General features: G+C 38.8%; 1 protein-coding gene across 6 annotated transcripts in view; it reads right to left on the bottom strand.

The window, feature by feature from the left end:
• Positions 1 to 23,375, bottom strand: part of ncoa2 (nuclear receptor coactivator 2) — a 54,820-nt gene that overhangs the window by 24,758 nt on the left and 6,687 nt on the right. For 3 of the 6 annotated variants that reach the window (XM_067486666.1, XM_067486671.1, XM_067486667.1), the window contains 4 exons: positions 19,653 to 19,738; positions 10,787 to 10,894; positions 9,928 to 10,100; positions 6,232 to 6,335 (listed from right to left, as the gene is read on the bottom strand). In XM_067486666.1, coding sequence (XP_067342767.1) covers positions 6,232 to 6,335; positions 9,928 to 10,100; positions 10,787 to 10,875 — 366 coding nt within the window. In that variant the 5' untranslated portion in view covers positions 10,876 to 10,894; positions 19,653 to 19,738. Of the gene's footprint in view, positions 1 to 6,231; positions 6,336 to 9,927; positions 10,101 to 10,786; positions 10,895 to 19,652; positions 19,739 to 23,218; positions 23,360 to 23,375 lie in introns of those variants that run through there. The other 3 variants (XM_067486669.1, XM_067486668.1, XM_067486670.1) reach the window with 3 other exon arrangements.

Genomic DNA, 23,375 nt, shown 5'->3' with positions numbered 1-23,375 from the left:
GCATGTTTTACAGGCCTTCTGCAGAATTCTACAGTTGCTCCTCAAATTGTTTTGACCCCTAAACTCTTTGCATACTTTATCCCTTTTTGTACAAAAAATCCGCGACTGATCTTAAGCTTGGCCTTACTTAAGGTGACTGTCAACTTACACTGAGCGAAAAACGTTGCCCTAAAGCAGATCCAGTGTTCTTTTTACACAGGTGCCAGTTTTCCAGTATTAGGAGCAATGTTTATCATAATGTATTATGAACAATATGAGTGGTTAAAACCACAATGCGCTTTTGCTTCCTTTGCACACTTACAATTCTATGCTGCCTTAAACTAAGTTTTTTTAAGTCAAGTACAACATGATCGTATATAATATTGTCCCAGATTCAGTTTCATGCACAACCGTGTGTAATACAAAGGTGGGAGGCTCTGTGGGACCAGTACAACATGCAGCTTGTCAGTAGGTAGCGGTAACTGTTAATGGAGGTGATAAAACTGGGTTATGGTCAAGCATAACTAAATATGACTGTGTCACCAAAAAAACAAAACAAAAAAACCCTGTCCACCTTCTGCTGCCTTCATCCAACCATTTGTATGTCACAGCGGTCACTTGCAAGTCTTACCCTTTCTCCTCCAGGGAACAGTTTTGTCTCATTTTTTTTTGTTATTATTATTTTGTTTTTGTTATTATTATCATCTTGTATGCAATCAATGAAACCTTTTATTGAGCCTGAATCATGTCGTAAAAACAATTTCTCCTCCAGTGCAAGAGGGAATGACTTTAAAGTAAAACAACCACTGTAGCTGCTCTCACAATAAAATATGAACAATAAAATAAATAAAATGTCTTTACTTCTCCCTAGATGCCGACTTGAGTCATTAGTCAGGGTAACAGGTAAAGGGGTTAGGGTCAGGAGGATTAAAAGAGAGCGAGTGGGCGTGTTGATGACATTTCTATCACTCAACTGTTGTTGTAGTCCAATGATTTAACCTTTTTTTAATTAGATGAAGGGCTCTAAAGTGCTGTAAACAAAAAACTGTTTCTCAAATTTTACATCTGGACATCACTGGAAAACATGTAAGACAAAATGACTCAAAAGTGACATGTGCACTGTGTCTAACAAGAGAGGATTAGTACTTTGTACATTTATCAACACATGCAAATGCTCAGCATAATGGTGGCTGATAGAGAACAGAAAAAAAAAGCATGTGCCTGCAGAGACAGAAGGATGTGAAGGAGGAGGAGCACTTGATTGAAAAACTACAGCCCCAGGTCAGCTATTACACACAAGATGGTGTCAATTAGGCCATCAAATCACCAAGAGCTCTTAAAAGGAAATGTTGGTGGTTGTAAAGCTGTGAAAGCCGGTGTATGATAGGAGATAACAGACTCCTGCCAAGGTGGTGTTACCTCTGCTTACATGATCATTACCCACACACACACGCGCACACACACAATGGATTTACACAGTTCATGCATAAACTCAACCAAATAGCTTCATACATTTTTATAATATAAAACAATTTGACTGCTGCATACTTTGTTGTCTGAGCTTACCTACACTACATTACAAATGTAAATTCCCACCAGAAGTTAAAAACATGATCACAAGGGGAGAGACTTTTTCCTTTTTTTGCCTAAAGTATGATCTAAAAATACATTACGTACAGGAGCTCTAATCTATTACTGCATAAAGAAGAGTGGTTCCACAACGCAACATGGTTGTATAACTCCACCCAGTGTGGAAAAAGGCCATGTGCTGCACAAGTAGGGCAAACAGAAACAGAGCAAACACTCTCTAATGCCAACTCTTGCCTTCTTCTAGACACTCTTGCATAATGCCATTAGCCAATACTTTAATTTACAATGCCCTGGTTAAATATAGCAAATAAAGATGACATAATGCTTTTACATATTAATGTATTCAAACACAGATTTCTTTATTTAGAATAAATGTGTTAAATAACCAAAAATATGCTTCTTATTTTATATTTTTCAAAATTAGGTATTAACAAGGTAGTCACAGGAGTGGTTTTTGGAAGGGCTGGACCCGGATTTTTGTCTCTTTTTCTTATGTAAAATAGCATTTTGTTTTTTTAAATCACTTAGCCTATTTTCGTGATATATGACTAAATAGGTTATTGTCCAACAGCAATATACATGTAGTGAATTGTTACAGTGTAGATATAGGGGTCTGGTCACCTACATCTCCTCATCAGGTATTACTGTCATTTATGAGAGTTCTACTTTGCAGAAACTCTTTACATGAATTCTTGCTCAACAAGTTTAGTAACAAAATCACACAGAATATCACAGACACCGAATATCACATGTAAATATCAACATTTACATGTTTGTTTACATATTTTAATCATTTAAATTTATTAATTTAAAAATTTACTGAGAATTAATGACAATCAGACATTGTGTGTTGAAATCGTGTTGTTTTGGGAGATTAGAAAGAGAATTATAGACAAACATGTTAAAGGTAAAGGCTATAAGGCCATGTCTAAGCATCCTAATGTTCCTGTGACTACAGTTGCACATATTATTCAGAAGTTTAAAAGGTCCATGGAACTATAGCCAACCTCTCTGGATGTTCCCGCAAATGGAAAATTGATAAATTGAAGAGACGGATAACACGAATGGTAACCAAGGAGCCCAGAACGACTTCCAAAGAGATTAGAGATGAAATCCAAGGTCAAGGTACATCAGTGTCAGATTGCACCATCCGTTGCGGTTTAAGCCAAAGTGGACTTAATGGAAGAGGTCCAAGGACTCCACTCTTGAAAGCAAAATCATAGAAAACCGAGACTGGAATTTGCCAAAATACATATTGACAAGCTCCAAAGCTTCTGGGAGAATGATGAGAACGTTTTGGCAAGTCACATCAGCTCTATGTTCACAGATGCAAAATGAAGTATACAAAGAACACTGTATCTACTGTGAATCATGGAGGAGGCTCGATTAGTACTCGGGCTGCTTTGCTACATCTGTCACAGATTGTCTTGAATCTGTGCAGGGTACAATAAAATCTCAAGACTATCAAGGCATTCTGCTCAAAATGTGCTGCCCATTGTCAGAAAGCTTGGTCTCAGTCGCAGGTCATTGATCCTCCAACAGGATGATGACCCTAAAGACACAGCTAAAAACACCCAAGAATGGTTAAGAACAAAACACTACTATTCTGAAGTGGTCTTCTATGAGCCCTGATCAAAATCCTATTGAACATCTGTGGAAAGAACTAAACATGCAGTCTGGGGCCCTTCAAACCTGAGACAGCCGGAGCAGTTTGCTCACAAGCAGTGGGCCAAACTAGCTTGATTGCAGTGTTTGCCTCAAAAGGTTGAGTAACAAAATATTAAGATTTTCATTAGTTAATTTTTGTAAATGCTTATTTACAGTGACCATTGTGGGTTTTTCCTTTCTTTCATGGAAGGGCACCAGCAATTTTGTGAATGTGTGCAAATCTGTTTTCACTTTTAAAAGTAAGATACTAAGGTTGTAATTCCAAAAATGCTGCCAAAACTCTGGTATTGTGAGACAATTGCAAAATATACTTAGCCATCTAATGAAAATAATAAAATTAAAATTGTGCAGTTTAAATAGACAGTAATATTAAGAATTATAATAAGAAAACAGTCGACTATGTAAAAAGAATTGTTACAAATACCAGTTCTCCTGTGGATGTTCTTGTATTGTTTAAGTTGTAACTTTGTGTTGTCATAGAAAGAATATTTTACCTGATTTTTGTCTGGGTAAAAAGCGTTCTTCTGGACTAGTGTATTAAGTTAAGTCGACTATATTTTAATGAAAGTGGCAGAAAAGCAGGGTCTGGAAATGAGCTTTTTTTTTACACCTTCTGTTTTAAGTCAATTAGTTACTATAATTGTCCATCTGAATCCATTCGACTTAATATTCTAGTTGGTTTGCTAGGAATGGTTAATACTCGTTGCTTGTCCTCAGATGCAACTGTACTGACACCACAACTGACCTCAACAACACTATGAACGGTCCTTGAAGACACAAATTTTGCATGTTGCAAAGTCTGGACACTTGTGGACTGGGGAGATGACAAAATTTATGTCATGAATACGGACACACAGTCGCAGAAAGTATGAACTGGCATATTGGTCCTGGTGCTTCTAGGCCACCTTGTGATATTATTCTTTTATAATTTTTAGATATTTTGAGTTTCTGTTTTTTCCTGTAAAATTGAGAAGTTAGTGAATCTTTTAATTTACACCAGTTGAATGGGGTATGTTAGAAGCATTTTTAACAGATTTGTAAGCAACTTAGTGACAACTCATTCAGTGAGAAAAAGTAGGTATTTGATCCAATGTCTTCCAACATTTTTAACAGAGGAATGAAGTTGATGTTAAACAGCTTGAAATATTCATACCTAAATATTTAATGTTGCCAGTGTGGAGTGGGATGGGGACGTCTTGTGCTACAGAATTCCAGGCATCTTCATGAAGTGATGATATAGCTCATTTGCTATATCCTTGAAATTATAGTCTACTAATAATACTGAAAGTTTCCTTTAGAGAGTAAATAAAATAATAAAACATCTATAGCATAAAGGCTAATGATATACTGTAAGTTGTTGTTTTACAATCCTTTAATTGGATTATTTTGTTGTATTGGTACTGTGAGGGGTTTAATGAAAATGGCAGAGTGGTCAGTCTTGTCTCAGTGGTGAGGTAATCTCATTTGTGATTATTGTGGGTTTGTTTTATACCCTATATAGTGTTCTTACTCAATGGATGAATGGCTGTCCAAAATCAAACATATGTAAGGTGCTGATTAGAAATCACAGAATGTATCAAATGTTTGTTTTTTGCCTAGTGATACAATGATTTAGTCTATCTCTATGGACATTACCCTGTTTTTGATGAAGCCTGTTTGGTCTGAGTGGATCAACATCTGTGTATTCTGGTGAATTATGATTTATACATTTGTGTTGATTTGTAAAAGAGGATGGTACCTGGAGGGGCGTGGTATTGTTAGATTTTAGTAAAAGCGTTATGAAAGGTGTTCGGAGCAGTTTCTAGACACTCTTTCACACATGTACATGAAACCCTGATCTTCTCCAGACTTTACCCAGAGGTGATGTATATGAGAGCACAAGGGTCTAAGTTAGACACTATGGAGAATACCTAGAGGTACAAAGTCTGGATTATGTGAGTGAGCTTGTGTTTGGATAGAGCATGCTACCCTGTCCTGAGTTGTTGGGAGGATTGAAAGTGAGCAAATGGGTGTGTTGAAGACATTTCGATAAGGAGACTACCACGGCATCTTTTTTTGACGCCAAGCTTTGAAGTACTTTGAACCAAGAACTGTTTCCAATAGCGTACTTTTTCCATCATGTTGGACCTCTCATCGAAATAAGCAGAGTTTCTTCCATGAAAATGCTTCTGACTTAAGACAATCTTCCACTGTATGTCTGAAACGATTGTCCGGGAATTGTCCCGAGTTCATATATGAAAGAGCCTTATTTCTGACTTATTTGGGGGGTAAAAAGAAGGGTATAGCTTGATATAAAATGTCTAAAAGACATATTATCCTGTGGATTCTGGACTATTTCACCTGTAGAATTTAGTATGAATGTAAGTATTTCCCACCAACAGCCACTCTTCTCAGACCATTCTGTAGCCTGGGCTGGCATGAAGCCTGTGCTCGGCTATATTTAGCCATGAGTTAGTATGTCGATTCAGTGACGCTGGACCAGAAGAGCTATAAATATTCCATGACAGGACAGATCGAGAGGCAAATTTAGAGAAGATGTGGAGGGAGGGAGAGATAAGCGAAATTAACAAGTAAGACAAAGAAAGGGAAGGAGGAAGTGAGAGAGAGGAGCGGCTCAATGGACTGATTCATTTGCCAGGGTGTTGCTTTCTTCCCCATTATATGTTGGCACTTCAGTGGCCCTCCATGGGACAACAGGGCCATTGCTCCACTTAGTGATTTACAGCCAAACCAGAGCAGATACAAGATGCCTGCAGCTTTTATGCTTCAAAGCTACACTCACACACAACCGCAAGGGGTCAATTTGTTCCTTTTTTTGGGAACAGCACACCTTAATACATACAATCACATAATTTAAAGGGGAGAGTATATCCTGTGTTAGAATAACTGTTTAGTGTGTGATGCCTCAGTTTGAGTGTTTAGCGTGTGCCATTTCATATTAAATTGCTTTCCAGATAGCAAACTGAGTAAACAGGATAAGACCCCTTCACCCACCTCCAGCATCATCGGTCCCAAGGCATCTTTGTCAATCACACTTTGGCCTGTTGATGAGACATCCGCCTTCTGTACCTCCTCCTCATTTGCTGCTGCAGCTTTTTCTGTTGAGGAGAAAGTCAAAACCAAGACTTAGAGGAAAAAACTTTAAAAATAAAAAATATATAAATTGTCCAAATGATAAATTTCATCCCAAAATCTGTTTTCTGTTATAATGAGGAGAAATGTATAGCAAAACATGGAAGTTAAAGAGACAGAACTTTTTCTTTCCTCTGAAACTGGCCCACATACTTTACAGTGGTCACTTGTTAACAGGTTTGTTTCTGGTTACAAAGCAAACACTTTTTGTCCCTTTGTCAAATCATGTTACAGTGGCTCAAACCTAAGCACAGAGCAGCATGTAGAGTGAAAAGTTGTTGTAAATAAGTGCCAGAGCAGGCAGCTGCCACGCTGGTAGCATGGGTTGCATTGTCATGCACAAAAAAAAACTATGATGGAAACACTGACAGTGTGAAAACAACCCTTATTCAAAAAGGGTATTAAGTTGTTACTATGTGGTCAAGGACCACGGTAGAGACTTTTAATTTGAAAAACAGTCAATTAATGAAGATTAATAATCATTAATGGTAATATACTTCTTGAATAAACACATTTAGAATAATAAAATAAACAAACAAGAAAAATTTTAATATTTTACCATCACAATACACAATGCATTGTTGAAAAAAAACAAAATGGCAAAAACCTTATGTTGGTTTGATGCTTTGTGCAGCTGGAGCGACTAAGCCAGGGGTTGTTTTTATTTTCATGGGCTGCCTTTCTCAAATAGCTTAGCTGTACTTTGTCCCTGTGAGCTCATTTGCATTTAGGACCTCCAAGTATGGATATAGAGTGTATGCCCTGTTCCACATGCAGGTAATTATGGTCTGTTTTAACGCTATAATTTGACAGCTAATATCTAATTATGCTGAAAAATGATAAAAGGAAGCACTTATAAATCTTATGTTTAATAAAATCACAAATATTTCAAGGAACTAATAATTTCATTGGAGAAATGCAAATTTTCTGTATCCAGTTAAGCTTGGGTACCTGTGTATTTCATGTGAGGGATTGGGTTAATAACCATGCAGAGAAGCCTTATGGTTAGAGTGTAGGCTGCCCTACTTTTGGACACGATGAAGAGAGGCAGAGTATGAGTTGGCTAATGGGAGGGGGACATTTGACTATTAGTGAACATTTCCTATACTGAGAAAATGTGGTCAGGAGGAAACAAAAATTCTCTCTCTCTTTTGGTTCAGTGTGGATGTGAGAAAGCTGATAAAATTGAAGGTAGTCCCCTGTTCTGTGGGCCTGTGCAACACCACACAGACCCACATTTATCACTTTCAGCATTAATGATGTGTGGATCAGCAGGACCTCTCCAGGCCCAGTGGGGCCCAGTATACCAGCACAGCTGCCCTGGGTACAGACCCATCACTCAATGTCAGTGCTGGCCTCATTGGGTTTCTGTCACTCTGTAGAACGGTGCCACAGATAGAGGGAGGACCTGACCACTTAAAAAAGGGCTGCTCTTAACTGCTACATACCAATATAGAAATGATAATGTGACCTTAGATATTAGCTATATGCTGTTTTCTATCTCATATTTATTGTTTACATGTAACATATTTTTCAGGTGTGTGGATTAAAAACAATGTACTAACTGCAGCTCAGTAACTAGTGTTTATCTCAGCCTCCAACCAATGAGCACAGTTGTTTACTTTGTTGGAAAGAGCAAGCAGTCAGGTATGTAAAACAAGCTGTAAATCTCTTCCCTATGCCATTACTTTATAGGCTATGTAAAAAAAAATAATTAAAAAATCATTATTCGATATATTGTCTGGTAAGGTTTAAAAAGCTCAATATATGCTAACCAAACACTATCGATTTGAATTAGGAAAATAAATGCACACAACATGATCGGAACAAGCTGGGATAAAATTATAGGTCATTTTTGTATTGCACTTCTGTGACACTAATTATTTAGTTATTTAACATTTTTATTACAATCAATCCTTTACAGCCTTTGTAGCACAACACTAAACTGATGACATATGAAATGCAATTAAAGAGACTATTAAAATTATGTAATGTCTACTTCAAGCAAAGAGACATCTAATGAGCTTCTACAGTGATCCTGATTCAACAACAAGTACAACAAGAAAAATGAATGGCTGCTGAATTTGCTACCCCTTTGGACTGTGCAAGATGATGTGCACTAGCTGTCTATGTAAACCAAAAAAAAAAAAAAAAAAAGTGTGTCTAGCAGGCCACTGATGTCTGGAAAACAAAGCAGACAAAGCAGCGGTAACTGAAAAACACACTTATGCCTTCAGAGGCACGCAAGGGTAGTCACTCTAGCCTGGTGTAAAAAAAAAACAAAAATGAAGAGAAGAATGGTTGGGGGGAAGGAGAGGAGTATGAATTAAGGCAGCAGAGTAGGAGGGTTGGACAGACGGTAGCTAGTTTGTGTGCAGTTTTTGCATCACATTGCTCACCATTACATAACCTTCGGCTCTGTGAGTCACCAAAGCGCAATGACATCATCAGCTGTTCAGTATCATGAGTATCTCGAGTGGGCCACTCACTGTCTACCAGTCATTCAGCTTCTTTTCATGTATGCATCATCTCAAAACATAGCATTTGCTTCAGCATTCACCTTAAGGAGGTTATAACCTTTTGTGAGGTTTCAACATGAAAAAAGTAAAAAGACAGACCTACAAATTGTTGCTGAATAAAAACTAAAAACTACAACCTGGCAAGTACAACCAAACATGCTGATCCATTTGCCTGTTGTTCTGGCTCAGAGAAGAAGTGGGAAAGACCAAAAAAACTGCTCTGGTTGATGCAAACTGCGTGATGAAGTGATGGAGAGAGATTTAAATCAGCTGTGCTGGCCTTTAATAACATCAATTATTATGTGTGGAGCAGATCATAAATCATAACTCTCATGCAATCACATCAGATTATTCTGCCAACATCGTACCACCTCAAAGCCACGCATTATTAAAACCACAAGATCCTAAGCATATGTGTGATATCGTTCCATCTCATTTGCAGCTATTCATGCTGCATGCTGAAAATAGTGTTAAATATATTTGTACATATTTTAGTTAGTTATAGTTATAATAATAGAAGGAAAACCCTTATATTGGTATATTTTGAATTATGAGCTTCACAAGAGCAGCCAGCTTCAGTACCTATGATCCTAAAGGATGCCTTCACTGATTTTGAACTTGCTTCTTTTGGTTACAGTTTGATTAGTACATGAATGTCATTAAGCATCCCTTTGACTTCCCTATGACTCCCTTCTTCTAGCTGATAAATGCCTCGAGATGACGCCACTTGAAAAGAACCTTCAGTTCAGATTATGTTATCTCATTGCTGCAACTAAGGAGTTCGTAATCATGGGCAACCAGCTTTTCCAGACCTCTTCCAGAGGACATTATATGAACTTCTAATGATGAAAAACTCCTCCGGGTGATGCCATCTGGAGGAGTTTTTCAGCTAGAAGCAGAGAAATATTTTAATGTAGGAAAGTCAGAGGGAAGTTTAGCAATAATGTACATTACACACTACACTAGAACCATAGAAAGATGAAGTCGCTCTTTAGCTGTTTAATAAATAGCATATGAATATAGCATCAAAAAATTATACCTTGCTCCTTTATTTGTCTGATTTGTTTCACAGTTTCCTTCAGGACTGCACATTTGTCAGGCTTGACATTAAAGTTGTCGATGTCGTTGAAGTTAGCAAAAATCAGCTCGGCAAGCTCTTCGATGTATTTGTTCTCATGCTCACGGTTGCGCTTCTCATTGCTCCGCTTGGGACTACAGAGAAAGAGAAGTCAGAGGTGAAAAAAGATGCAATGAAGATGTTAACAGCAAGTGGACAAGACATAGGGCTCAAGTTTCACACTATGGAAAAGTAAATACTTCTTTTTAACATAAGAATTGTTAATGTATGTGTGTCATTGCAGTTCCACCATACTATAAAAAGAGAATGAAAAGGCAGTCAAAAAACCCCCAGAGCAGGGCAGCAAAGAAAGAAAAACAAAACACTGGGTTGAGTGTTCACAAACATCTTTGAACAGGACTGAAGGGTCCTCTTATTTTCATAACTGCCAAATGACTACAGCAAACCATTGCATGGAAGAGAGTCAGAAGAGGGATAAAGCTACAGTCTATTATGCTTCTTATGGTTTGAAATATATCTCTAGGCCTCTCCATTGTGACAACATGGAGTGCTTTGTTGATAAAAAAATATATATAATAAATCTACATTCTTGGGTATTTGTCTAGAGATGATGAATGCAGATTTAGTGTACATTAACAATGCTCCAGGGTTAGCTGCCACAACAGTACACTGCTACTGTTGATAACTACTGGCTTGCTGCTGCACACATAACTGCCAGGGGAAAAGAACTGAGGTTGGGGCCTGATTATATAATACATGATTATATACAGTATTTTGTGAAATTCCTCCTTGTTAGAATGACTGGATTTAAAAATCTTACCTGGGTCCAAGAAGTTCTGCAGAACATTCTTTGCGTTTTCGTGACTCTGCCCTGGCAGGGTCAGATGAGTTTTCACTGACTCCACTCATCCTCAATGCATATCAGCCTCTGAAAAGCAAACACAATTTTACAAATGCAACAATGCATACACTACATACATACATAGAGTCTGATTGATTGGCTATAACCCATATATCAACGTGGATATCTGCATACAGCACACACGCAATCCCGTGCTAGGGGCACAGGTTGATCCACTCCAGGAGAAATAAGTGAAAATGGAGCAGAAAAAGAAATTCAATCATTTCTCTCTGATGGTGTAGCTCTCCCTAGAGAGACTGAAATGAGAGCACGGCGCTTTGCCCAGAGCACCAGACTGCGTGCACAACCATGTACCAAGAAAAACCCATTCGTTACATGAAACCAAGCCAGTTCACAGTAAGAGTAGAGTGGCTTTATAATCACAACATATGTCTGTGTTTACAGAGTGCCTCTGAGAATGCATTACCTGTATCTACTAGTGAGAATCACACAAAAGTGTGAAAAGAAGAGAACAATGTCTTGTCTGCCGTTTTTGGAATCTAGCTACAGAGTAAGATCTTTAGAAATAACTAATATTGTGACTGTTCGATGTTTGAGTGGTTGAGGGCTATTTCTGTTACTAACACCCCATATGCTGCTATCTGGGAAATCTTTGCAATTTAAAATGATTTTCTATTAGGGTACAGTACGCATTTGAAGTGTGGCGTTTATTTAAATCAACACGAGAGTTAATCACGAGCCTTTGGAGAAATTTATCCTGTTACAGGTGTGGAGAATCTGGTATACCAACATATTTGCTCATTAACTCAGCTTAAAGACAGTTATGGATCAAAGTAAACTATTTAATGCCACAATCTTCTGCACCAATTGTGATGGTGGCTAATGGACTTGGATTTCTATATAGAACAATGTCTGCTGCACTCATCTTCCAAGCAAATGGTGGGAGTTTTTAATTTATGTATGAAAATAATTTTTTCATGGATCATGTAAGACAGGTGATCTGCAACTTTTTGCTTCGAGAGGGTTGTGGAAGCAGAGGACAAGATAGACAATAAGAGCAGAAAGACAAACTTACAGAAAGAAAGTCGCTTCCCTGAACAGTGCACAAGGTTGGGGCATGCTGTGCTGCGATACACTCTCAGCCACTCTAACCATGGAAACAGCTATGACAAATACCACTCGTTGCTCAGCAATTACATAAGGCGGAAGAGAGTACAGCACAGCACAATGTAGAGCTGAGTGGAATAGCATCGCTTAGTAGAAGAAAGCTCAACTAAAAAGGGAACTAGTGACCATGCAAACTTCAGCCTGGCTCTTTACTGGTCTGGAGTGACCTACTTTAAGCTAATGGTAAGGTCTGCCCAAAAGCAGATGAAGCAGCGACAGTTGGTTAGAGAGGCAGAAGAGACCATGAAGGGTAAAAGAAGTTTGCACTCTTCTGATGACAAGCAACTCGACTACTACTGTTATTCGGTGCAGTGTACAGACAGATGATGATACACAAACATCACTGTGCCTGTGTCCTTACTTTTAAATGCCATCTGGGTGTCTTAATGCTGTGGCACTCTGCCATCCACTGAAATTATCTGAAAACTGTCTCTATAGCCGAGGTTATGTGCGTTATTAATGACAACAGAAAAAGGCCATTAAAATCTTCTAGCTAAGTGGCATCCTACGTTCTTATTGGCTGTGCCTGGGCTTTCCAACTGAAGTTACCATGGGAATCCTAGATCTGATTGGCTGCGATTGTCCCGCTAGGCTGGATATGATTGGTTGCCTTGGTCTCCTTGACATGGCAGTAATGATGGGTCATTGTATGTAAAGACAAATAAGAGGGACTAGAAGCACCAGGCACGTCTCAATGACACCAATGCAGACAGTCAGACAGCCTGGCCAGGAGGCTGGCAAGCCCTGTTTGTTGCTGGGGGTTCGATCTTCACATGGGCAGACTAGCAAGGGATTTTAAATCCTAGAGAATGCCCTGGTCTCTGGGCAGCTATAAACAGCTGGGCACTGGTGTTAGCGCTTACTGTATTGAGCTGCGTCACTGAGGTAACCGTCAACCTCGGCCACTAGGGAAATGTTCTTTTTCCTCTCATAAAATACTTTAGAGCCAAACCCAGGCCAACATTCCAAAAGTGAGCTGTCATTTTGTTTTTTTGACACTACTGAAGTTGCTATGGATGTTCCAGGTATTGGTGATGTAATTCTTTATGATGGAGGTAGCATAAGCGGACAACCCTGTAAGTGGTCTAACCCAAGGAGATAAAGAAAGAGGAAGCAGATCAGTAAGAATTACATGCACCATGTTGTGACTTGTGGAAATGAAAGCATTAGAGGAGTTGTGTATAGATATGTTAGGTGATGGAGGTGAATCGCCAAGTCCTGGACGATCAAAAGATAGTACACAGACAGTGTCACTGAGCCTGGAGTCCAATACAAATTTTCAAGGTTTTTTCAAGACAAGCATCAGAATCTGTAAAGAAAAATCAAAGTGAATAAGTTCCAGTTGTTTGCTTTCTATCAACATGTCATCAAAACATTGTTTTTACAGCGTGCAACAGTTGGCATCTATTGTAGCAATGCTCTGTGCTGGAAACACGTACAAACAAAAGATAGAAACCTGAAAAATTGTTCCGCCACCTGAGCCAAACACACCAGAATATGAAAAGAAAGTAAGCCAAACATTAGACCAAAATATTAAATTGAAAATGGCCGCTTATATAGCACTTTTATCCAAAGCACTTTACAATGTTTCCTCTCATTCGCTCTGATAGCAGCGGCTGCCATACAAAGTGCTCACCTGACCCACCGGGAGAAACTTGGGGTTTAGTGTCTTGCCCAAGGACACTCTGACACATAGCCAGGAGGGACCAGGAATCAATCCACTGACCCTTCAGTCCCGAAGACGACTGCTTTACCAACTGAGCTACAGCCGCCGAAATTAGACCAACAACATGTAACCCATGTCTTTTAATTCAATTGGATTTTGTCAGTGTAACTGCCCATAGGACTAGTTCTTGGAATAAAGAAGTACACACCTGATGGAAGTGGCAGAGACAATGACAATTAGCCAAACAAATGATGCCAACCTTAACTGCTGACAAGGAGGGGTTCAGGTGACTGAGAAAAATAGGAGCTAGACACAACATCCTGTGTTGTCAGTAAGTTGTAAGTTTCAGCCAACTTACTTTAGTTTAGTATTTTTTAATTTGAGAGAAACGTGAGAACTAAACATTAACCTCTTGTTTCAAGGAGTGGCTTTTTCTCAGCCTGCCTGGAGACAAGTTTTAGGAGCTATATATCAACACCTCAGCAACTAGTATGTGAGAAGAGGGAAAACTCAGTAAAACAAAACCCGGAACTGACCACCTGTACCTACAAGTTGTGGTCAGGGTTCAGTCAAGTTCCTGCACCTGGAAAAACAGAGATTGCTGTGTCTTGTGGCCGAAAAGATACTATCAAATGCTACAATGTTCTACAATTTGCATATAGTCATTTTTATTGTTACAGCAAAAATACAACATATTATCATATACTTTTGTATATATTGCAAAAACATTGGTTAGGTCAACATAGCTACAGCTAAAAATATAAACTGGGAGCTCATAAGGTTACTATATTACTAAGCACAATGTGACTTATTAGTATTTAAATTTTCACTATGCCTTTGTTGGTTTTGTTTGAATTGATTTTTTGGGCACTATCAAGAAGTACTGACAGCAAATTCTCACATTGTGACATCACTAAAAAAATTCTTTATTGTAAAAAATAAGTATGTAATACACATTGTAACAGAAACTTGCCTGTCTAGCACACAACATCTTACAATACCATACAGAGTCAAGGCTGGGATGTTCAGGATGATGATAGAGTTGTGGATGATGACACACACAATCACATTAATGCCTCTGACTGAAGGTAGGCGCCTGAGCTTAGCCTGTGATGATAAATACCAGTGAGTGTGTCTCAGTATGATACATGCTTATAAATTATTCACTTACACTTAAGTCACTAAACCAAGAAATAAATACAAAAATATTCACCTCAGTAAACTGTAACTTAGCTCTTTAACACTACTAAAATGAATTAAAGTTGACTGAGTGAAAATGAAGGAAATTTTCTATGTTATGGGAGTTAGTAAGAGTCTCAACGCAAAAACATTTGCACAACTGGAAGGAATTGAGCAAAAAAAAAAAAGAAAAAAGAAATTTAAGTACATTAAAGTATTGACTTTGCTATGTTACGTTTTCAGCTGAAATGCAGACAAATTACTTTCAGACCATGAACGGTCATAAAATGGCTGATGAGGCTAAGCTAAGGATATTGGTGCCGTCACGATGCACACTCACACAATCAGAACACACAAGTCTTATATGTGTATGACATCAGAGGCTCAATCCCATATTTGCAGATATTAATATAGAGTAAGGTAACAACGGGGGGTGATGGAGTAAATGCAGGCATTTACCAAACTGACACTTCATTGTGCTTTTAGCATATTTACTATTTCAAGAGATACCGTCCACATCCTTTAGAAACTATCAAAAGGCAGAGAAAAGTTTCTATTGACAAACAGTCAGCAAAGTCATATGGAAGAGAGAGAAGCATTTCATACTTACAATTTAAACTACTATTTAAAGTTAGTTAGGTCAACTGCTTGCTGTGGTTGGCAAAACACTGGTGGTCTGACAATAACTGGGAAAGTACACACTCAAGATCTAACTGGAACTGTTGCTAGGGTCACAAGGTTTACAGAAGTAGATAGCCTTTCATGCAGTTATTTTGCTCCTTTGAAGTTGTTGCTCTTGGGTTTCCAGTTATGTAAGTGTAGTAAACACATCTACCCTGATTTTCTCCTTGCACAAAGACATGCTCATAAAAGAGCAAACATAATTGTATATTTGGGTGCCGAGCTGACACCCCCACCAGTAAAAACTCAACACCTCATTACAGATTTTCATCTTCAACGTAGGCTGTGAGACTAACTCACAAGGCTAACGGAAGCGTCAGGTTGCTAAAACACTGTAACAGCTTCAAAACCGCCTAAGTCACAAAGTGCGGATGATTTTTCAACATTTTATTGTATTGGACGAATGTTGCAAAAAATGGAAAATATTGTTGATACAACATGCTACAATTTGTGTAAAATAAGAAACAGTATTTGTTTATGAAAGGAATGCGGTAACAAACAGGCTAATTCACAGAAGAAGAAGAAAAAAAGAACACGTTCAGATTAACTGTAGTAAAAAGTTTGAAAAATCAATTGACTTTGAAAGCAACTTGATGGGGGCGATCATAGCTGTGTGTCACTGCTGATATCTTAGGTGTCACAAGAGCAGACTCTCCACGACTGAGCTGGAGCCAACCGGTCTGGTGAGGGAGGAATGCAGGGACAACAAGAGGCTGCTGCTGCTGTCCGCAGAGCTGGAAACGACGACATTTCCTCCTGTCAAACTAAGCTGGCCCATCTGCACACCATTTGAGGTTTCAAACTGCAATAGGCACCTCACAAGCTCAACAAATGAAACCTTTAACCTGAACAATTGCCTTCAATTGTTGGGTTGTAAGTCTGCCAAAATGTGTTCTAAATTTATTAAAAAAAAAAGAAAAAGGTTTTTACATAATAGAGGCCACAGAGTACCACGCAAGTTACCTCTCAGCTGTTGAGTTGACCTGAACAGTAATAGCAAATTTTGCTGACTTGACAAGCAGCCACTGAGTGTATGCTGAGATTGAAAAGTAAACTTTCTGAAATTCAGTATCATTGCGATACATATTGCAGTCAAATCATCCAACCTGAACAATTACTAGACAGTGCAACAACTTTCTGCTGCTAGCCCTACAAAGCAAGCCAGGCTGCATGGATGACACCGGAAGGGGGGCCTTCAAAAACACTGAATCACCCATTCCAACCATAGTGTAATGGAGGGGGGGAAAAACTGATGCAGGGAAAGAAAAAATTAAACAAACAACAAAAAGCAGTGTCTGTTTGCCAGGGGGAGAGGGCATGTGCCAGTGTACTATTCCTGTAATCATGTGGGTTAGCAGGGCTTTGATTATAAAGACACACCCAGTGCTTCTGGAGCTCAGCAAGTGCTGAGCATGACTGTGCATTAAACTGCATCAAAAGCTATTGGGGAAGTGTTTGAAGTCTCCAGCACTATAATAATGAGGGCCCCTCCAGAAAGCGCAAAACCACTGTAGGGCACTGAACAATGTCTTGCTGGTGTGTAATCTCTCCTCGCATGGCTTTTTGGCACAACAGGCCCAAGAGAGAAATGGAGAGCATGAGTGCTCCAATAAAGGCCGCTTCTGTCGGGCTGCAATGTGTCCCATTTATTTCTCCTAAACTGAAGAAAGGGGAGGGGCCCAGAGGACTCACGTATTCCCATTTTACATCTCAATATTTGCAATGGTGGGAGAAATGGTGCTGAGCCAGGCAACACACACAGAAACATGTTTGACTCGTGTCACATAGTATTAAAGACATACTTGTATTTAAAAACAATATTGATTTCAACAGTGCAAAACTTGGGTGGGGGGGTCTATGATGAACTCTGGCCTTGCTGACAGCTGCTGTTACCTTGAACCAGATGTTGAGACATTAGATTTGGGTCAGGGGGGCCAAAGGAGAAGGAGCTAGGAGTTTGAGGATTGATTGAAAGGGATTAAAAGCAATATGAAGATGAAACCATAAAGTTTTGGGGAATTTAACAAGACTTGAGAGGTGGGAATGTCATACGAACATGTAGAGGCATCAGATCAGTGACTGAATCAGAATGAGCCTGGGAGAAAACAAGTGATCAGTGTAGAGAGACAGAAAAGTGAAACTAGGATGAGAAACAGAGAAACAAAAATAGGTCATGGTTCATAGAAAAGGTCGAGTGTGTGTTGTGTTCAGCAGACCCCAGGTGTCACTGTTAAAAACCTAACTGTTCATAAACTAACCTTTCACTGTTTAAACACAGAATTGCATTATATAATTGCATAAAGCTAACGGTTCTTTCCTCAAGCACACCCTCACTCACTCACACATCACTCACCCTCTTGTTTTCACTGTCCACTTTTAGGAGTAAGGCAAGTAACATTTAAGCCCCCCAAGGTACACGAGTTACAAGGCAAATCTGCTTTACTCAGATGTGTCCTGAAAACACACATAAACAGACAGTGGCTGTTTAGCACACTGAGAGGTACGCCCCTTGCCTGATAGCAAGTCCCACTCAAGACCTTGTATAATCACTGCAAGGTAATGACTTGTCTCTAAAGTGCCAGAGTGCAGCCAAGAACCAGGCCCCTCATTTACTGAAAGCTGATCACGCTCATGAATCTTTAACACTGGCAGTCACTTCAGGATGTCGCAGAATGGGAAAGAGGAGGTCTTGGTGTATATTAAGCACAGAATGCTGGGCTCTGACTATGACAGAGAAACACAGAGAAGAAGAGAACTGGAAAAAGGTTAATTTAAGAGGGAGAACAGAGACAAGAGAGTCAAACGATGGCAATTGATTAACTGGTTTGAATAAGCACCTCTCAGCATCCATCTAGTCAACAATTTGTCTGTGGCTGAGAGCACTGCCAGATGGGAGATTCAGATGTCATCGTGGGAAACAGATTTTTGTATTATGTGATATATAGGGACACACTTAGAGCTGATCTTTTAAGACTATTTTGTCTTAATTGCCAAATGTATATTTGTGATACCATGAAACTATTCCTTATTCATTGTAACTGTGAGGTAACACAAATACCATATAAACTCTGAGCAAATAAATATGTTTGCATGCTTCATACACTTTGACTCTGCAGTGCAGCTGTTAAAAAATGCATTTAAACATCTGGGTTTTGTTCATGACAAATTATCTCCACAAATTATACAAAACACTATCAGAAAATGAGTTACCTTGTTCATTTTTACTGCAGGTCAACTTTAAGCTACCGTTTTTTTCTGCACTGTATTATGCAGAAAAACATAAATATTAGATTAAGGCAGTGAACGCACTCTACATTAAGTGGTTCATAATAAGGGCAAGAAAAAAAATTAACTAAACAAAAAGGTTCATATATTCTGATGCAAAACAAACTGCAACCAAACTTGTGTCAGCAAATGCCGACCACTACTCTGAATGGTGTAAGAACTGCTTGTAGTAAATCAATCCTAAAACACACATTGTAGCCCGAATCATCTGAATTATAACCTGTAAAGTCACACAGCTTACTAAAGAGATAATGTTTCAAGAGGGAACCCTATTTTTGTTTTAATTTAATTAATTATTATTTTTATTTTTTTTCCCCACAAGATAGATGAGTACTGCAGGCCAACGGGACTATTGGATGAATTGTATGAATGGATCTGGACATCACCAGGTGCAAACTGAAGTTGGCTTCAGTATTTATACGAGTTAGAGAAATGCATAAAGTAAAACTTTGTTCACAAATGATTCCTTATTTTAAACAGAGTTTTAACAATATGGAGCGTCTGATGGCAATTGACAAATGCCTGGAGGTTTTCACATCAAACCCATCATCAGTGCTCTTCCCTTGTAGTTAAGAGAAATCATCTAGCTTAGAACACAAAGCACATACAGCATACATGGCCACACAAGCCAAATAACAAATGCTGCAGGAGAGGACACGCAAGAGTGTTTTCATGAACACATATGAGGCAAAGTTGAATCTAGAGATTATGCTTTTTTTCCTTTTAGTTTAGATGTTTCAGTCATCTGTGCAAATGGCCATTTTGTGTTTGGATGGGAATTTCTTGTTGCCACATTGCACAGTATAGTTGCGTAAAGAGAAAGTTGGCTGTGGCTATGCTTCTCACCTTGGTTTCAGTCCAGAGAGTCCCTCAGGCCATTGCTGCAACACGGTAATGCTAGGAAACCTTTAAGCATCATCCACTTCTCCCTGCTGAGAAAAATAACAGTAGACTTGGGATATAGAGTGTGAATCAGTACAAAAGGTACAATAGGGATGGAAAAAGAAATTGAAATTCGATATATCACAAAACAAAAACGTAACAAAATGTACTGTCGGGTCACTTGTAACAAAGCCAAAATGTGCTTCTGCTGCTTGGCACCAGATTTTGATAGAAATAAAACACTGAATTTGAAAACACAAGTTGACAAGCTAAACTGGGAGGTGGCAACAGGGGCAGATCTAGAAATTATTTTTGGGGGTAGCCTGACTGGGGCACACACTCGAAATAGGGTGGACAAATGACTGATGATTAATAAACTGTATATTAATAGGCTAATACTTTGTTTGTTCTGGTTAAGTGTCAGATATGTCAAAATAATAATGTATCCCTTATTTTACTCCAAACTATAAATAAATTGCAGAGATATAAAAATCTAACTTTTTCCTGGGATAATGTGGCTTGAGGCAGCTACTAGAAAAAAAAATATTTCAGCCTCAGATTTGGTCAGTTCTTGTGCTGAAGGTTTTACAGCAGGTACTTAGCATCTTGTCACTCTGGTAGGGGGTGGCACCTGGGGTGGCCAATCAGATTTTTTGGGGGTGGGGGCAGTACCAACCCTAGGCCACCCACCTGGAAACGAGTCTGGGTGGTGAATTGCACATGGGAGCTAACATGGCAGACATCAGAGGATATTTTATTAAAGGTGAGCCTTTCTAAACTTTACCTCGTAGTTTAACTTGGCCCTTTATGAGTTTGTCTCTACAGGCACCGCACCATTTATGGTGCTGAGTAACATTATATCAGCTGTTGCTGGCCCAGTGTTTTGAATCTGTACTGTGAGAACTGCTAATTTATCTTGCTGCAACAGAACACGAGCTGGACTGGATAGGTTTGTTTACAGTAACCAGCATTTTCTTTATATAGGTTTGTATCGAAATTTTGTGCTTTTTTTTTTTAACGCAAATATTTTGCAGTCTTTCAACTTTAAATGATATTGTCAATTTATTTTATTATGAAACTATTATTATATACTGAATTGTATCAAGAGAAAAGCATATCCTCCCATCGCTAAAGTACAGCGTGTCGTACAGGGTCTGAGGAGCTGGAGAATACTAAACCTTATGTCGTTCATGTTTTATTGTTAATGGGCACAAAAAGGTAAAATTCCTGTCTACATCTACTGTAAAATTGCACAACATCCACATACAACAATTATAAAAACAAAGTAATGCTATGCACAGCACACATTCTCACAGCCAAGCCCCACTGAGTAATGTTTACTGACTCATCAGTTTTGGTACCCAGTTGAAAACGCCTCATTAGCAAGAAAACAGGCACTGCAACACAAAATGTTGTGCTTTTGTATGTCAATAATCCGTTCATGTAATGCACCCAAACCCTTTTTGAAGAAAACTTCAGACAGCACCTATTCGGTTAACTGCTAATATGCTTCAGACTCACAACAAGTCATTTTATCTAGAGCTAACGGGTTGCATTTCAGTGTCTACAGGGGCTTTCCATCTCCTTGGGGACCTCAAAGCTTATTACATTGCAGAACACAGTGTGTCTTTTTAATCATGACGCACAATTAATGAGACAGGAGAAAAGTTTCAATTTTAAAATCCTATTCCCCTTTGGATAATTATAAAATGAAACATTTACCTCAAGCTCTTTACTAGGCTATAGTAGCTCATACTGTACTACATGTAGCGTGATGCAGGAGAGCCAGCCAGCCCTTCTTGGCCATGGTGATTTCTCCCAAATACCTGCCAAGTGAGCCAGCTGAGGAATGCACTCATGTGATGTCATGTGCTGACATAATGGAGAGTAAACTGATTCCCCTTTTGAACCCTGCACAAGTCTATAGCTGGGAGCCATGTGGCTAAGTGATATGGAGTATTCAGAATGCCACATTCTTACAGATGAAATCTATGATGAGTCAGGGTTTAAAACACAAGGTGACCAACTATAAGATTTGAAGACATGAACAAGTAAACATAGGTCAAAAAAATAAAACAGCTTAATCTTGAATGCTTCAGTAAATATTATCTTTTTATTGTAATTTCAAAACTAATTTCTTAACTCCAGCTTCCTTTTTCCTTTTCCTGCACAGCTCTTACACTTCTCATCCTCTGGAGGAATTTCCTGAGCCTTAAAACTGTCACATGCTAAGTCTTAGTCCAGCCCTTGATTTATAGATTGGGTTAAAACACTCAACTGAACCAGATTGATAATAATTTTTAAATGGCCTGACCATTCAGGATCAGAAAAGCTGAAGTGATATATTATAGCGAAATTAGACTTTTATTTGTTTAAAAATCAGTTGCTTGGAAGGTCAATTTAATAATAGTAATTATCTCATTCAAAAATTCAAAACAGCAGCCAGAGTAAGAAAAAAAATTTAATATTGTGTTAGAGATAATACTGAAGAGATTATCTGTATATCCGGTTACACCCACATTTAATAACAATGTAGGCATCCCATCACTATGTGTAATTCCTCAATTAATTAACCTATTAGTATGTCTTTAATGCCCCAACTGCACACATGTGAACTATGACCAATGTTTCCTTATGATATATTTCCTTTTCACTGGTGGCATTGGGGATATGATGGAAGACTAGTGGCAAGTCACACCAGAAGTCTGCAAATACAGTGACCTTTTACAGTACACACTTCACTTTTTGTACACTTTGCATTGTAGATTTAAATGGATGAAATGGCTGTTTAAACCAATCAATCTACACTCAAAATACAATGCAAAATACATCAGCAGGCTACTGTGTCGCAGATACAACCCTGTACCAGGTACACCTATATTTCAACAGCCAGCTTCTTCAGCTGTGCCTTAAGGGACAGTAAACAGTGTGTGAGTACAGTAATAAGATGCGTCAGATGTGTGTGTGTGTGTGTGTGTGTGTGTGTATGTATGTGTGTGTATATATATATATATATATATAAAAATTAGGATGTGAGAAGTGATTTGTGAAATTTGTTCATAGCTGACTGTACCAGGCTTCTGACATAATCTGGAGCTCATCTTGTGACTTGTCTGCATGTCAACTCCATATCTGTTGTGCCTGTGTAATTCTTTCATTGCTTGTTACAGTTTGTAAAGAATTAGTTCCCAATAAAGCCCCAGGCCGGCCGTACAGTAGAATGATAAGGAGGTTCCATGTCAGCACGGAGGGGAGGGGAAAAGATCAGCTGACACAACTATGCCACTTTATCAGCCAAAGACTGAGACAGCGTGACAGGCCAACGTTCAGTCTTTCAGCAGGCCACACACAACAGTGTCTGTCAAATCTGCAACACACAACTAAAAAAGTAGTTCCAATTAGCTTTAAAGTAGGAACGTAGATAGTGGAGGCAGCTCAGTGCATTTGTCTGCTCCACTGAATGTAAGTGTGAGCAGGACAATAATCTCTGGAGCATGTTTGGGGGGCGTGCCTTAAAATGCCAGCAATACCTTATTAAGAATGCTGTTCTGACAGTCACCATGTAATACTGGACCAGTCGGAGCAAAGACCAACACAAAGCAGCCTTCTCTTCCTCTCTTGGTCACTCTCTCCATGCTGAAACACTTAATGACAGTCATGTCACAGAGACCTTAAAATTTTGTCTAT

The sequence above is a fragment of the Channa argus genome, chromosome 19 (genome assembly GCF_033026475.1).
Source record: "Channa argus isolate prfri chromosome 19, Channa argus male v1.0, whole genome shotgun sequence".
Lineage (NCBI taxonomy): Eukaryota > Metazoa > Chordata > Actinopteri > Anabantiformes > Channidae > Channa > Channa argus.
This window is presented reverse-complemented; position numbering and strand designations above follow the sequence as displayed.